The sequence below is a fragment of the Diceros bicornis genome, chromosome 6, assembly GCF_020826845.1.
Source record: "Diceros bicornis minor isolate mBicDic1 chromosome 6, mDicBic1.mat.cur, whole genome shotgun sequence".
NCBI classification, from domain to species: domain Eukaryota; kingdom Metazoa; phylum Chordata; class Mammalia; order Perissodactyla; family Rhinocerotidae; genus Diceros; species Diceros bicornis.
Window position 1 is genome coordinate 79,857,401 of NC_080745.1, and position 14,806 is coordinate 79,872,206.

Sequence of the window (14,806 nt, forward strand, 5' to 3'; positions counted from 1 at the left end):
TCTCACCTGCTTCCTTCCTGAAGGACGAGACTGCGCCATGTCTGTGATTTCTGAGATATTCTACTGTAGCTTATTCTGGTCCAACATGCAATAATCCCCTTCTCTGAATCCATTTGTCCCTCAAATACCAGCCAGCCCTCTTGTCAAGAGCCTCGTTCCTATAAATCTCCTCAAACAGCTTTTCTTCACAGAATTTCTTCACAACATGTTCCCTGCCGGGAGAAGGTGCTAGCAGATTCCCGGAGCCTCTGGCTGAGCTGACATGTTCACAACCATCCACCCACCCACCCACGTCCCTGCGTGACCTTCGGCCCCCTGCACCTCCTCCCTCCCCTTCTGAGATGGGCTGTTCACGCCTTTCCTCTCAGCCAACTTGAAACACGCTCCAACGTCGTGGACTTTCTCAAGTCCTAAATTTTCCCCGAGGCCCCACGGCTGCTCCTCTCAATCCGGAGGCCCCCCGGGTACTCTGCCTCCCTCTGGCCCTTCATCTTTCTCAGACTTGCCACGTGTGGTACAGGCACACGGGCCTCCACCTGGCCTCCTGGGCCACCAAGTGCTGAGCCCGACCCTCTGGGACCCTTGCTCTTCAGCTGACAGAGGTCCCCTCTCTGTGCGCTGCCTCTCCTGCTTTGCTGCTGCCTGGAACAATGGCGCTCTGCTTCCCCCAGGCCTCACCACACTCCTGCCTTCGTCTGGTCACCGTCTTCCTGAAAGCGAACCAGCCCCTCTCCTTCCACTTCCTTTCAGCCCTCTCCCCTCTCCCTCTCTGGTGGAAGCATTTTTTCCCAGGAACCACTTCGTCTCTTCCCCTTACCCCCTCTCTCTTCCTGGTTCCATGTTCCCCAGATGACCCCACTGTTCTCTGCGCCTCAGAGCCTCACCCTCAGCCCTCAGACAAACCTGCTTCAGGATCTGAGGCAGCTGCTTCCACACGGCTTTCCCCCACCCTACAGGTCCTCGGGACTCTAGGGTCTCCCTCCCTCTAACACCGTCCCTGCGGCCACGGCATTCTCTGCTAGAAATCCTTTGGTTCCCCATTACCCAAGAAGTTGCTTAGCCTGGCATTTGAGGCTTTGCCCAATCTCGTCCCGAGCACACTGTCCCCAGTCTATCCCCAGCCTCGCCCTTCTCCCACGACAAACTGCCGCTTCCCACAATGCTGGCTGTGTTTTCTTTCCCCTGAGCTGTTCTTGTGCCATTCCACCAGCTTGAAACACCCGCCATTCTAGCTGCTGCCAGAGAGAGGCCCCCAATCCACTTCCTCCGGGGAACCTTCCCTGCTGCTGCCCATGGGGCAGGAGCTCTGCCTTCACTGAACACCCACAGTTACCCCCCAACAACGCTGACCCACTGATTGCATACTCCTTCGTACTGTGTTCATTTCTACACTGTCAGAACTTGTACAGGACCTGGCACATAGAAAGTACTCCAAAAAAAAGAAGGTACTTAAGTGGGTGAAAGCAGTATTAATGTTCTCCTTCTTTGTCTCCTTCTAGCCCTAGTTCTAGAATTCTCATCTATCTATTTCTAGAATTCACTAAATTTCTTCTAGTGATCACATAATACAGAATGCTTCCCAAGTTCCCAATTCTTTTTGGGGGAAAAAAGGATAAAGTTAATACACAAGGCTTTAATCATCTGTTTTACGCCCACTCATCTCCATGCCCACGGGAGGAGACACTGACTGGACAGCTACCTTCCACTTAGAAATCAGTGGTTTTCCACATTCTGGGCCATCACTGCACAAACCTTTGCAAGTGCCATCCAAGGGGCTCACACACCAGCTTCTTCCACGGGGTCTGGCAGGGGCATAGAGGAGGAGGAGGAGGGACAGCAGCCACCATTTACCAGGTGTTTACTCTGTGCCAGGCCCTGAGGGAGGCACTTCACGTCTAATATTTCATCTCATGTCAAACGACCCACAAGGTACAGTACCTGGCCCCCTCTTCAGGTTAGGAGCGTGGGTATCGGAGAGATTAAGCATCTCACCCAAGATCTCACAGCTGCCACGTGTGTCTCCTGCCTTTCTTTCTTACTGTTTTTTTACTAAGATATAATTCCCATAAAATTCACCTTTTTAAAGTGTAAAATTCAGTGTGTTTTACTATATTCGCAGGGTTGTGCAACCATCACCACTGTCTAATTTCATCACCCCAGAAAGAAACCCATACACTGGAGCAGTCACCCTTCATTCCCACTCCCCCCAGCCCCTGGCAACCACTAGTCTACTTTCTGTCTCTATGGATTTGCCTCTTCTGGACATTTCATACAAATGAAATAATACAGTATGCGGCCTTTTGTATCTCACTTCTTTTACTTAGCATAATGTTTTCAAGGTTCATCCACGCTGTAGCATGTGTCAGTACTTCATTCCTTTTTCTAGCTGAGTAATATTCCATTGTATGGATAGACTCCATTTAGCTACCCATTCATCCACTGATGGGCATTTGGGTTGTTTCTGCTATTTAATTATTATGAATAGTGCTGCTATAAACATTCATGTATGAGTTTTTATGTGACTATATGTTTTCATTTCTTTTAGGTATATGCCTAGGAGTGGGATTGCTGGGTCATATGGTAACTCTGTGTTTAACCTTTGGAGGACCGGCCAGCCTGTTTTCCACAGCAGCTGCACCATTTTCCATTCCCATCAGCACCGCATGAGGGTGCATCTGCTTTCTGAGTTCAAAGCCCATACTCTCTCCCTCAAGGCCGGACCTGCTCCCCTCGCTGGCGGGTGCACCACCTCCTCCCCCAGGCACTGGCCTGTGTCCTACCTTCAGTGCCTGCTCCTTAAAGTATTGCAGGGCGTAGGCAAAGATTTCAAGGGCTTTGACTTTCTTGCCGTTTGCTGCCATCAGGTCTGTATCCATGGTGAGGTCCTGATAGGAGGAGAAGGATGAAACAGTCAGAAGACAAAGGAGAGACATACCCTCTGGCGTTGGGAGCTGCTCCTTGGAGATTTGGTGAACCCCGTGAGCCATATTTGTGTTTCCCGATGTTTCAGGAGCAGAATAGGATGGCTTGTCCCTCGAGATGGGCCTGGCAGCATTGTCCTCTTCTGTGTAGGGGGCCTGGCTGTCCCTTCAGCCCCACCTTCACTTGTCCCTCCTTCCCTCCCTCCCTCTTTCTCGCTCTCTGTCTCCTGGGTCCTCTGGGAGTGAGGTTTTCGGGCAGCGCCAGAGCCCAGGAAGAGAGAAGAGGCAGCAGGCGCCACTCCCCGTGCAATTTACATACTGTTTCCACACTCGTACACACTTGGTCACCCTTGGGAGTCCCTCTAATGGAGGCTTAAATAATCATGCCAACTCGCTGACGTGCATGATGCTAAACAGACGTGAAGCTTTCATTCCTCAATGAGCTGCCAACCAAGTCACCAAAATAGAAGAGCTCCTATTTTAAGGCTTGCGCTGTCTAACCCACTGGGAGCCCAGCATCGCTGCCTCCCTTCCTCCGCCAGAAGCGAAAGCAGCAGCCGAGTGCGGTCCTCGGGTGGAGGATGCTCCGTGAGAGGCTGGGTGGACTGAGGTCATTAAAAAATGACGAGAAAAGTCCCCGCGCGGTGAGAATGAGCAGGTGGGATCAAACATCAGAAGGAAGCGCCCAAATCTCCCAGAACCAACAGGCTCGTTACTACCCGGGGAAAAAAATCAGTGGGGCTTCAGACTGATCCAGACGGGGTAATTAGGCTGTGCTTCGGAGCGTGAAGGGGCACCAAGCGGCTAAACCAGCCTCGTGGAGCCTGTCAGTCATCCTGACGCATCCACGCAAGCTCACTCCTCCCAACCAGCCACCTCCGACCCCTGATGCTCAGCAAAGACACCCCAGCTTTTGGGCGATGGCTCCCAGGCTCAGACAGGTGGCCAAGCACCAGGAAGCCAGGGGCTCAGAACTGAAAAGAACGCCAAGTGAAAAAATTCCTGTGCTCCCACTTGCACAAGACTGCTATTCGGCACTGAATCCCACCCGGCGAAACGGGAAGGGTGCGTTTCTAGCAGAAGTCGGTCCGCTTCAGAGAGGGACAACCACAGCGACGAGCACAGAGCCTCGGGAGGCAGGGTGCTGGCTGCTGGGCTGCCATTAACATTTGTTTTGTCATCTGCACACACTTAAAAGCGAATAAAAGCAATAATAATACGAGCTAGCAATTGACTAGAACTTAACTAAGAAGTAGCCCGGTGCTAAGAGTTTGGTGTATTTTCATTCACTTAACCCTTACAACATCCCCATGAAGAAGGCATTATCAGTGTCTCCATTTTCCAGATAAGGTAAAACAAGGCACAGAGAGGTTAAGTGACTTGGATTAAGTATCTCAGAGGTGGCAGAGGCAGGATTTAAACCCAGGCCGTCTGGCCCCAGAGTCCATGATCTTAAACACTATTGCCATCCTGCATCTCTAAGTATCGAGAGTTAAGGAAAATTTAAGGGCTAAAATGCTTAAATTGAGAAAACTCTATCCTCTGGCCCAACCTTTTCCATGAAGCTTTGGGGCGGGGCCCTAACTGACACAGACGTCTCACAGAACACGGGCATGCTGGAGCAGAACTGCTTTGGGAGCTGGACCTCCACTTATTGGGCCCTTGATTTCCTGAGCTACTCCCTCCCCACATAGAGAGTTAACGGGCCAGTTGTTACTGGTTGTTACTTCCAAACTGGTTAGTTAAGAGCTACTGTCATGAGCCCACCAAATGCCCCCAGCCCCCGAGTCCCTCCTTCAGGATCCCCCCATCTCCCAACAATCCAGCACCTGGAGGGGATCTTCTGGCCCGGCAGGGAGCCCCTAGCCCTCTCATCACTCAGCCTCCAAGGCAAACAAGTTGTTCAACATTCTCAACATCTCCCTGCCCACGTGTACATCAGAGAGTGCAGTGTACTCCACAAAAGTGTTGTGTGCTCCAGGCTGTTTCTAAAATCAGGGTAAATGGACATCCAGTTCTGCTCGGGAGAAACCTGAGGGCCCCCTGGGTTGGAAAGATCCCTGCCCCCAAGGCTGGAGGAAGCTTCGCTCTCTAATGCGGAGGACCTGGGGCCAGAGAGGGGCTCGCCTACCCCCGTGGTATGCAGCTTCATCTTGAACTTCTCCAGGTACAGCCACTGCTTGGCCTCGTTGGGATCCAGGTCGTGGTAAAAGTCCCTGGCGGCATACCCGAAGCTGTGGAATTTCCTCTCGGGGGTCAACAAGATGGTGGTCGGAGTCTTCTGGTTGGACACCCCAGGGTCCCCTCCTTCCCATCGCCTGCCACCAAGGAAAGGCAGAGGTTATGGGACCTTCTTTTGCAATCCCAGTTCAGTCAGCCCTGACTTGAGTACCTACTGTGTGCATGACTGTTACAGATGTGGGTACTCACAGCTGCTGCTACAGGCGCACTCTGGTTCAGCGGGTTGAGTAGCGACTAGAGACAGAACTTCAGTTAAAAAGAAAAAAGAAAGGGGCAGTGCCAGGTTCTTGCTCAGCGTTTACTGCCCTTCCACAGAGTGCCAGGTGCTGGTGACGCAGAGACAAAACAATCATGTCTCTGCCTTCAGATAACTCACAACCTAGTAGGTAATGGGTTTTTGGTTTTTTAATTTGCAAGCACTCAATAGCAGATGTAAAGCTGATTTGAATCCTCTTTGAAACAAAGTAGGATATAAACACATAAATATCTGCCTTATCAGATGGAAATGAGGGGTCAGAGAAGGCAGAGGTGCCAGCTGGTGGGGCAGGGCTCAGGAGAGACTTGAAAGAGTGACAGACAAGTGGATCTTAAAGGCGGGAAGGACACTGCAGGCCGCTCAGAGGTGGGCAAGCACAGAGCATGTACAGGGAATGCTAAGTGATTGTGCAGGTTAAAGAAAGAGTGTGTAAGTGAGAAGAGTGATTGTATAAACGGGAAGTGTGAGAAACAAGATTGTGAGGGTGGTTGGAACCAGGCTGAGGAAACCCTTGAGAGATTTAATTAGTGAGTAATGGGGAGCCACTAAAGGTTTTAGAGCAGGTGCATGGCAGAATCAGAGCTGCTGTTGACCAGAACAAACTGTACCAAAGGGAGGGAGACAGGAAGCCAGAAGGCTGAGGAGGCGGCTCAGGCCTCCTCTGGGAGCAGAAGTGAGAGAGCTCAAACAAGGGTAGAGAGCCGAAGAAGAAAGAGAGGGGATGGAGCGGGGACGAGCCACCCATAGGGGATACCAAGCCAAATGGCTGCAGTGGTTAGCAGGAGCCAAGGCACCCCAGAGGTTCAAGCTTGGGAGCCTAGAGGGGAGAGTGCCCCTCACAGACAGCAGGAGCCCTGGCGTAGAAGGAGGCTGCAGGGAACGTGGGGAGCTCCATTTGAAAGTGCTAGCACTAAAGTCCCGGGGAGGGGGCAGTGAAGATGCGAGCCTGGAGTTCACAGAAGAGACGCAGGCAGGAGACAGACCTGGTCGCCTCCATATTGGGGTGACAGCCACAGTGACAAGCTGGCATGAGAGCTCTGACAGAAACAGTGAGGAGGGAAGGGACTAGGTCCTGCACGTCTGTAGGCTGAAGAGGAGACAGAAGAGGGGAGAGGTGCGTACAGGCAGATACAATGAGATTACACCCCGGAACTGATGGGAGGGACGATGGAGCAGGGCAGGAGGTGGGCTGAGCTGCACAGAAGCATCCTTCCTTCTCTCAGATAGAAAGGAGTAAAGGAAGGAGAGTGGAGAGGGCAGGTGACTTGAGGCTTCACCCTCCTCTGGGGCCACAGCAGAGAAGCCACGTTGCCAAGAGGCCAGGATGCTCTCTTCTCTACCAGGTCCTGGCCCTGCAGCTGGCTCCTGTCCTGCCTCTTAGCCATGCCACCCCTAAGAGCAGCCGCCGGTGGAGACACAGTACATGAGGGGAAGCACGCCTCTCCCCTGGCCCACTCAGGAGGTGGCTGCACTCCTGGCAGGGCTCACACCTGCTCCCGACACTTCAGTGGGACCATCACAGTCCAGATGGAGAGCCAACTTCCACCTAGACTTGCCGTGCAGATGGGACTGGAGTCATCCCTGGCCAGTTTCCCAGTCAAGCTCCATCAGGATGCAGGCATCTACCCAGGGAGCTGAAGTTCCCGTGGTGACCCCATTGAGACACGGGGATGGTCACCATACCACACAGACATGGGGCGCCCAGGCCAGGGGTGCGCTCCACACACAACCTTTCACAATGGACTTTCCATTCCTATTAACATTGACAGGTTCAGCAGGTAAAGAACCTCCTGAGTTTTTTTCCCTTCAAATTTTTATTCCTTCATTCTTATTTAAATACAGAAAGTTAAACTTTCTCATTTATAACTTTGTCAGTCTGTATCATGTTATATTAATATGTTCTGGCTGAAATAAAATTCAGATAGAACCTCACTCCAAAATCTCTATAATCACTAAGATAACACTAAGATAACATCTCTGGAGCCCTGGACCCTGCTGATGCTTGGGAGGATCCCTCCCAAGCAAGTTCAACGTTATTTCTGCTCTTCTTTTTTTTTTTTTTTTTCCAATTTTTATTGCATGACCATCCTTTTGAAATAACATTTCATAAACCAATTACGCAGAAGCTGATAAACACTGATTCTAGCTTTTAAGTGTGCTCTTCTCCATCCAGGGATTTCATCTCAGGGGATGGCAGGGTAGCCCCTCACTGCATCTGTCTAGCTCACCGGAGGCAGAATCCTGGTGGTGACTGAACACCAAGGGCTATGCTGTCATCAGGGGTCTCTACTAGAACTGGCTTTTCATTATCTCCTGATGAGACGACCCCACAGATCTCTGGAGCCTCTTGGGGCATCCAGTTTTCCAGAGGAAAGGCAGGGCCTATACCAAGATCGGGGTGGGGATCACTTTTATTATGACTCATGTTTTAAACAGCGCTCTATGAAAGTGCGTAAGATCTGACTCTGGGAGCGATAACTAAATTCCACAGTCACCAGATGAAGGGATTGCAAAGCCAATCACCATGTGTCTTCAGAGCCACCCTTGGATTTGGAAAATCAGGGTGATAAATCCCTAGCTCCCAAAGCTTTGAGGGCCGCAGACCCTGCAGGAAGGCCATGCATGGGGGAGCCAGCGTTGGTGCCAGGAGAGACCAGAGTCCTTGTAGACAGGGGATCCGTGGATGGGGTGGATGTGAGGGTGTGCTCAGCTGCTGTCTGCCTGGGGGTGGGCGGGCAGGGAGTGTCCCCAGCACAAAGTGTGTCCCAGGAAACCAAGGGCAACCTCAGGGTGACCCTTTAGGTTCACTGGCTGAAATTCACCCCACTCTGCTTTATCTCAGGCATGGTGCTTTCTGCTTCTACTGTCATCTCGTGACTTTTCTTCACTTGGAAGAACGAGCACCTTCCCTACTTGCTTTTTACTCTGTGCTCAGCACATGATAGGAGATCTCATTTCATTTGCACACACACTCTGTGAGGCAGGTACTATCATTATCCCCATTTCACAGATGAGGAAACTGATGTTTTGAAGGTTCGGCAATTGCCTCAGGTCCCACAGTAAATGGCCGAGCCAGCGCCTAGATCTCCTCCATCACAGACACCCTCTAAGTCAGCGCCTCTTGCCCAGGCTGCCCGCTGGAATCACCCAGGCCAGCTTTCAAACATGCTGTCCAGGCCCTTCCCCAGACTAACTAAGTCAGAATTAAACCAACTCTTTACGGACCAGGAACCTGGAGCCCAGAGATCAGAAGTGGCTTGCCTAAAGTCGCACAGTGAGTTTGGGCTGAGCTGGGCCAGAATCCAGGACCCACCTACTAAGCGCCATTCACCTGCTCATTGAACTAACCCCTTTCCCCTTCCCCAGGGCCCTCCCCAAGGCTCCAAAGGGGGGGTGACTGGCGCCACACATGCCCCTCCCCGCCCACAGTGCTCACCTCATCACATGGATGCACTCTGGCTCCTTGGTGAAGCTGTAGGCATAGCCGCTGGATGTGGTCCCAAAGTCGACGGCCACCACCACGAGAAACGTCTGCTGCTCCGAGACATTCGAGTCGGCATCATTCTGCAGATACACAGAGTGAGGTACGGAGGTGGGGCGGGGGGGCCAAGCCCAGGTGGTTCCACCCTGCCCAGCTGTGCACCCACTGCAGACAGAGGACATCCCACATGCTGGCTCAAGTCTGCCACATGGTGAGCCCTGGGAAGAGGGCAGGCCAGCCTCAGCCCCGACCTGAGTGGCTCAGGGAGAAATGGAGGTGTCCCCTGTGTGGAGGGCCAGGCTGACCAGGTGAGGGCACCTGCCTACAGCTTGCCCACCACTCCCTTTATCAACTGTGCATGAAAGTGGCTAATTACGGAAATTCTACCTAGGCCAGAAGCCTAGGGATTCCGAGTGACACAATCTTCCCCCTGCTGCCCTCCCCAGGTCCCTGTGCAGACCTCCAGACCCTGCCCAGAACACTTTGCCAGCTGTGCCCTATAAAGCTCTCAAGTGACCACTCCATCTGTTCGGGCATGTCACGCACGGGAGCAGGGCTTGGCATACTGGGGACCCTGGCTGGTCCTGCCATAACCAGCCACGTGACCCTGGTGTGTCCTGTCCCCTGAGGGGCCCAGAGCTTCTCCTCATCAAGTGAGTGGGTCAGGCCATTCCAAGTTTCCAGACCTTTTTTGTTTTTAAGAGGTGTAGACTTTGTTTTTAATATCCATAGAACTTCAAATTATAAACCAATAAATAGTGGGTTTGAAGAGTATTGGTTAGAGCAGGGGGTGAGCCCCACCCATCTGGCCTCTCCTCACACTGCTCGCCCGTCCCCACACACCCCAAGGCGACCCTGAAGCTCATACAGGGGACTCTCAGGGTATGGAGTGTGAAAACCACAGGACCTGGCCGTAGGTGACCAAGCCTCCCAGCTTTCCCAGGACTGAGGGAGTTCCAGGATGCAGGACTTCTGTGTAAAACCCGCACTGTTCTAGGAAAACCTGAACAAGCTGGCGCCCCTACCTAGTGATGGCTCCGAAGTTCTTCTCAGTGGGGTGTTCTTTGTGGATCCGAGTAGCTCATGCAAAGCCGCCCTTTCCTCCAGGTACTTTTCTCATGTATGTGCCTTGAATGGGTGCCCACGACACCCATCTTTTTAGTGTGGGATAAGGAGGGAGCCACAGCCCAGTCTCCAGCCCCCTCACTGCTCAGGACTTCTCTCCCAGGCGAGCTGCTGCAGGAGCAATTACACAGCCACAGGCCTTTGGACACAGCAGTTCACTGCAGTCAACAAAGCCACTGCATTTCACTGATGCAGTTCACGGGTCAGATGTGGCTGCTTCCTTCCAAGAGGATGCCTCGCAGTCTCTGAGTCCTGAATCTTTAAAGGGCTGCTCCCACTCTGCCTGCTCATCTTACCCACTCAGGCAAATGGCTCCAGAAGCACCAGCCACACCACAGAAAGCCTTTTTAGGCCCAGAGTGGGGAAGGGGCTTGGCAGGGCTCACAGAGCCAGGACCAGTTAAATTTACTCTCCACCCATGAGCATGAGGGGCTGCCCAGCAGCCTATGGTGTGAGAGCAGACCCAAGGGAGCAAAGGCAATCAGCACACACCCTCCCGCACACACATACACACATTACTTACCACAACATGGGAAGGAGACAGAGGTGTTATTCCTGTGTCCCCCAGACTCCGGGCTGGAGATGAATATGCAGATGCGGGGGCCGTTTCTGAAAGGAAAGACAAAGCACACTCCTCAGAAAGGGTATAGGCTGGGGCTGGCCTGGTGGCATAGTGGTTAAGTTCTTGTGTTCTGCTTTGGCAGCCCGGAGTTTGCAGGTTCGGATCCCGGGGGCGGACCTACACACCACTCATCAAGCCATGCTGTGGCACCCACATATAAAATAGAGGAAGATGGGCACAGATGTTAGCCCAGGGCCAATCTTCCTCAGCAAAAAAAAAGAGGGGGATTGGCAACAGATGTTAGCTCAGGGCTAATCTTCCTCAGCAAAAAAAAAAAGAAAAGAAAAAGAAATGGTATAGGCTGACTCAGGGAGCAGACAGGAGTGCTGTGTGGCTTTGCTCCTACAGACACTGTTGTCTCTGGAAAGCCAGCCAACGTGGTAGGCAAGGCTGAACCCCAGCCACAAAGGTTGGGTATCTGTTCTGGCACCCTCTGTAAATTTAGTATTTAAAACTTGACCAAATGAGACTTTCATTTTCTCCCAGTGACCACCAGGCCTCTCACTATGTACCACACAACTCCCACTCAGCAGAGATGCTGCCCAGTCCCCAGATGGCCTCAGCTCCTGGCTCATGCCCTCTGTAGAGCCAGTTCTTAACCCAGGCACCATTATGGACTAGAGGAACCTGTGGCCATCTGAGATGAGGTGCAAATTTTTGCATGCACTTTCTTGGAAGAGTATCCACAGCCCTCAGGTTCCCAAAGGAGTGTGAGACCCCACCTCAAAGATTAACAACCCCTATCGTAGGAATATAGAACATGAGTGCAACTTCCAGAAAGAACTTCCTTGCTTAGTGGATGCATCACCTCTTCCCTCCCTCCGGCATGAGGCCCTGCCAGAACATGGTGAGCTCATCTCTCTCCATTGACACTGAAGGTTTTTGACATTCAATACGAAAAACCACAGCAGAAAGACAGGTAGATTAGCATTCCTGGACCCCGCAGACAGGCCCCACAGCAGACACGAGGTCAAAGCGGAGAAGGACCAACAGCAAAGCAGCGGGAATATCATTCTGTCGACTGCCCTGCTGCTCTTTGCAATTACTCAGACATTTGTTCTGAAACCTTGCAGAGCCCAGTGGCTCTCCCCCAGGAATGAGCCCCCACGGAAAAGTCACACTGTCCCTGGTGGGTGCTGGAAGCTCCACACTGCTCTCTTTGCCCGCTGCCCAGGACTGGCAGGGCCAGTAGACCAGTAGAGCAAGGACTGAGGGCTCCCACTGCGGAGACGACGGCCAGACCCTGGGCACCCACAAATACCAGATGCCATTCTGGGTGCTCTGCAAATACTGCTCCATTGAGCACACAGCCCAATACCTGGTAGGAAAAAATGGGTAATCTGCTAAAATAATACTTGTGGTCCAGGAAACCCAGAGGGTACGAGGTGTCTGAGAAAGGCCTATCTGCTTCTAGGCGGCACTAGAAGTGGCTCCATTTGCCTCTGCTGCCAAATCACTTCAGTTAATCCCACAAGCTCACTGATTTTTTTTTTCCTGCTTCGTAAGAACTCAAACAGTATTATTCCAGTGGGTGCCAAACGGGCTGAGGGATGAAATGAATCATGAAAGAGTGAATGCGAAGCTTCAAATCTGCTCGGCCACCTCCCCTCTTTGCAGGCTATGGTCTCTCTCCTCCTGATGAGGCTCAATTCCAACTGCTGGGAGAAAATTGCAGGAGCAAGTAAGTACAGAGGCAAAAAATCAACTTGCTGGGCAAAGGGCTTAAACAGACATTTCTCCAAAGAAGGTATACACGTGGTCAATAGGCACGTGAAAAGATGCTCAGCATCACTAGTCACTGGAGAAATGCAAGTCAAAACCACTATGAGATACTGCTTCAGACTCACTAGCTGGCTATAATAAAAAAAAAAAATGGAAATAACAAATGTTGGCAAGGATGTGGAGAAATTGGAACCCTTTTATATATCTGGTGGGAATGCAAAATGGTATAGCTGCTGTGGAAAACAGATCAGTGGTTCCTCAAGAGTCAAATATAGAATTACCACTTGACCCAGCAATTCCACTCCTAGGTATACCCAAGAGAACTGAAAACAAGGATTCAAACAGATACTTGTATGTGCATATTCATTGCAGCATTATTTACAATAACCAAAAAGTGGAAACAACCCAAGTTCAGAAGATGTTCCAACAAATGAATAGATAAACAAAATGTGGTATATCCATACAATGGAATATTATTCAGCTGTAAAAAGGAATAACATTCTTATACATCTACAGCATGGAAGAACCTAAAAAAAACATTATGCTGAGTGAAATAAGCTGGACACAAAAGGACAAATATTGTATAATTCCATTTATATGAAATATCTAGAATAGGCAAATTCAGAGACAGAAAGTAGATTAAAGGTAACCAGGGGCTGAGGGGAAGGAGGAGTGGGAAATACAGTTTCTGTTCTGGGTGATGAAAAAGTTTTGGAAATAGATAGTGGTGATGGTTGCACAACTTGTGAATGTAATTAATGCCATTGATGTGTACACTTAAAAATGGTTAAATGGCAAATTTTATGTTATACAGACTTTACCACACACAAAAAAATTTTATTAAAAAAATATCAACTTGCTTATCTGAGAAGTAAAGTATTTTCCAATGCCTTTTAGCACCCCTGGCTCAATGCCCTTGAAAAGAGAATGGAGACATAGCCTGGCTCCTGGACCAGCCTGCTAAACTCTACCTTCTTTGCTAATCTCCCACCCCCGTTCATAAAAGCAGGGAGAATTCGGCCTCTCCACTAGGGGGCCTAGCCGGATGGGCCTTTCCACCTGTTGGCGAGACGTCTGCCCTGAAAAAGGCGCCTTGGGCAGCCTGCAGAGAGGTGCCATCCTGCCCTGGGAGCCACCCTCTCTCCACCTGCTACCTGGAACGCCTGCGGCCATGTGTCCACATTTGCACAGAAGGTCTTGGAAGAAACCAAATGTCTAATTGCCCAGAAAATCTGGTGTTGGCAATTAGCAAACAAACTATTATCTGCAGACAAACCATCCACCCCGCTGTCTGCTTGGTTCTAATTATCCCATCACTCAGCCTTTCTCAGAGCATGTCCCACTGACTTGCAAAATAGCATGTGTTGGGCCACACATCGAGCACATGCCTTGGGCCCCCAGAGGACTCCAGGATGTGTGAGGGCAAGTATCAAGGATTTTTTCGGTTCTCCCTGCACCTCCCACCCCCTTTGCCTCTGGTTCAGTACAAAATAAATCATTTGACTTGCAGGTCACTCAGCGAGGCCTAGAGGCAACTGAACTTCACAGGCTTTCTCCACCAGAAATTAAAATGCAGCTACACCGGGCAACGATTTCAAACTGAGCTGCAGAGACGACATGGAGGAGTAACATTTTTACAGATACAGGCATATACGCACGCCCACATCTATAGCTCTGTATCTCCCAAATCAAAGAGAATTCACCAGTTAATGTGCATCAGTCCAGCACAGGAATATAGAGAGCCTGTAGTGACAACTTTGCTCTCAAGCTAATATTTATTTATTTATCTATTTAGGATGTCAAAGTGGTGCTCAAAAATTCTTGAGGGGAAAAATATGGAAAAGCCTACCTTATCCCCCGAGGGGTGTGGGAAGTTTCTGGTGGGCTAATAGCCCCAACAAGGTTTGAGAACTTTCATTCAATAGGAAGTGATTAGGAATAAACACACGAGTCAATAGAATATGATCTATTGATCTATGGATATTTGACATATATAAGCTAATAGACAATAGGAGAGAGTTGATATACGGCATGTCTATATGTATAAGGTACAGGCTGTGTGTCCTGGCTACTAATAATACATAGGCCGTTATCCACAGTAAGAAATACTGGCTGTCATTAATTGTAGCCCTGCTTATGCTTCTTTGTAAAGTCAGTACAATAACATCTGCCCCATGACTACTCCCTATGTGATATTTCAGTTCAGTACACACGGGGTGACTTGGGCATGTCGAGAACAGAAGAGAAACGCAAAGACAAAAGCCTGACAAGAATAGAGATTTTTAGAGTGCAGGCTTGGAAGAGAGAAAGGAAGCTGATAAAAAGACAATTGAGACCTGTCTGTGGAGGTACTGAGAGAAGACTGGTCGAAGACAGACGAAAGAAAAACACTTTACCCGGAAATGTGGTCAAGGGCAGAACCGAAAGATCTGGAAGTT

The 14,806-nt window shown here is 50.5% G+C and overlaps 1 protein-coding gene across 3 annotated transcripts in view; it reads right to left on the bottom strand.

Annotated features, from left to right (window-relative positions):
• Positions 1–14,806, bottom strand: part of HSPA12A (heat shock protein family A (Hsp70) member 12A) — a 161,767-nt gene that overhangs the window by 25,779 nt on the left and 121,182 nt on the right. For all 3 annotated transcript variants that reach the window (XM_058544079.1, XM_058544080.1, XM_058544081.1), the window contains 4 exons: positions 10,548–10,633; positions 8,855–8,982; positions 5,053–5,239; positions 2,781–2,885 (listed from right to left, as the gene is read on the bottom strand). In XM_058544079.1, coding sequence (XP_058400062.1) covers positions 2,781–2,885; positions 5,053–5,239; positions 8,855–8,982; positions 10,548–10,633 — 506 coding nt within the window. The remainder of the gene's footprint in view (positions 1–2,780; positions 2,886–5,052; positions 5,240–8,854; positions 8,983–10,547; positions 10,634–14,806) is intronic.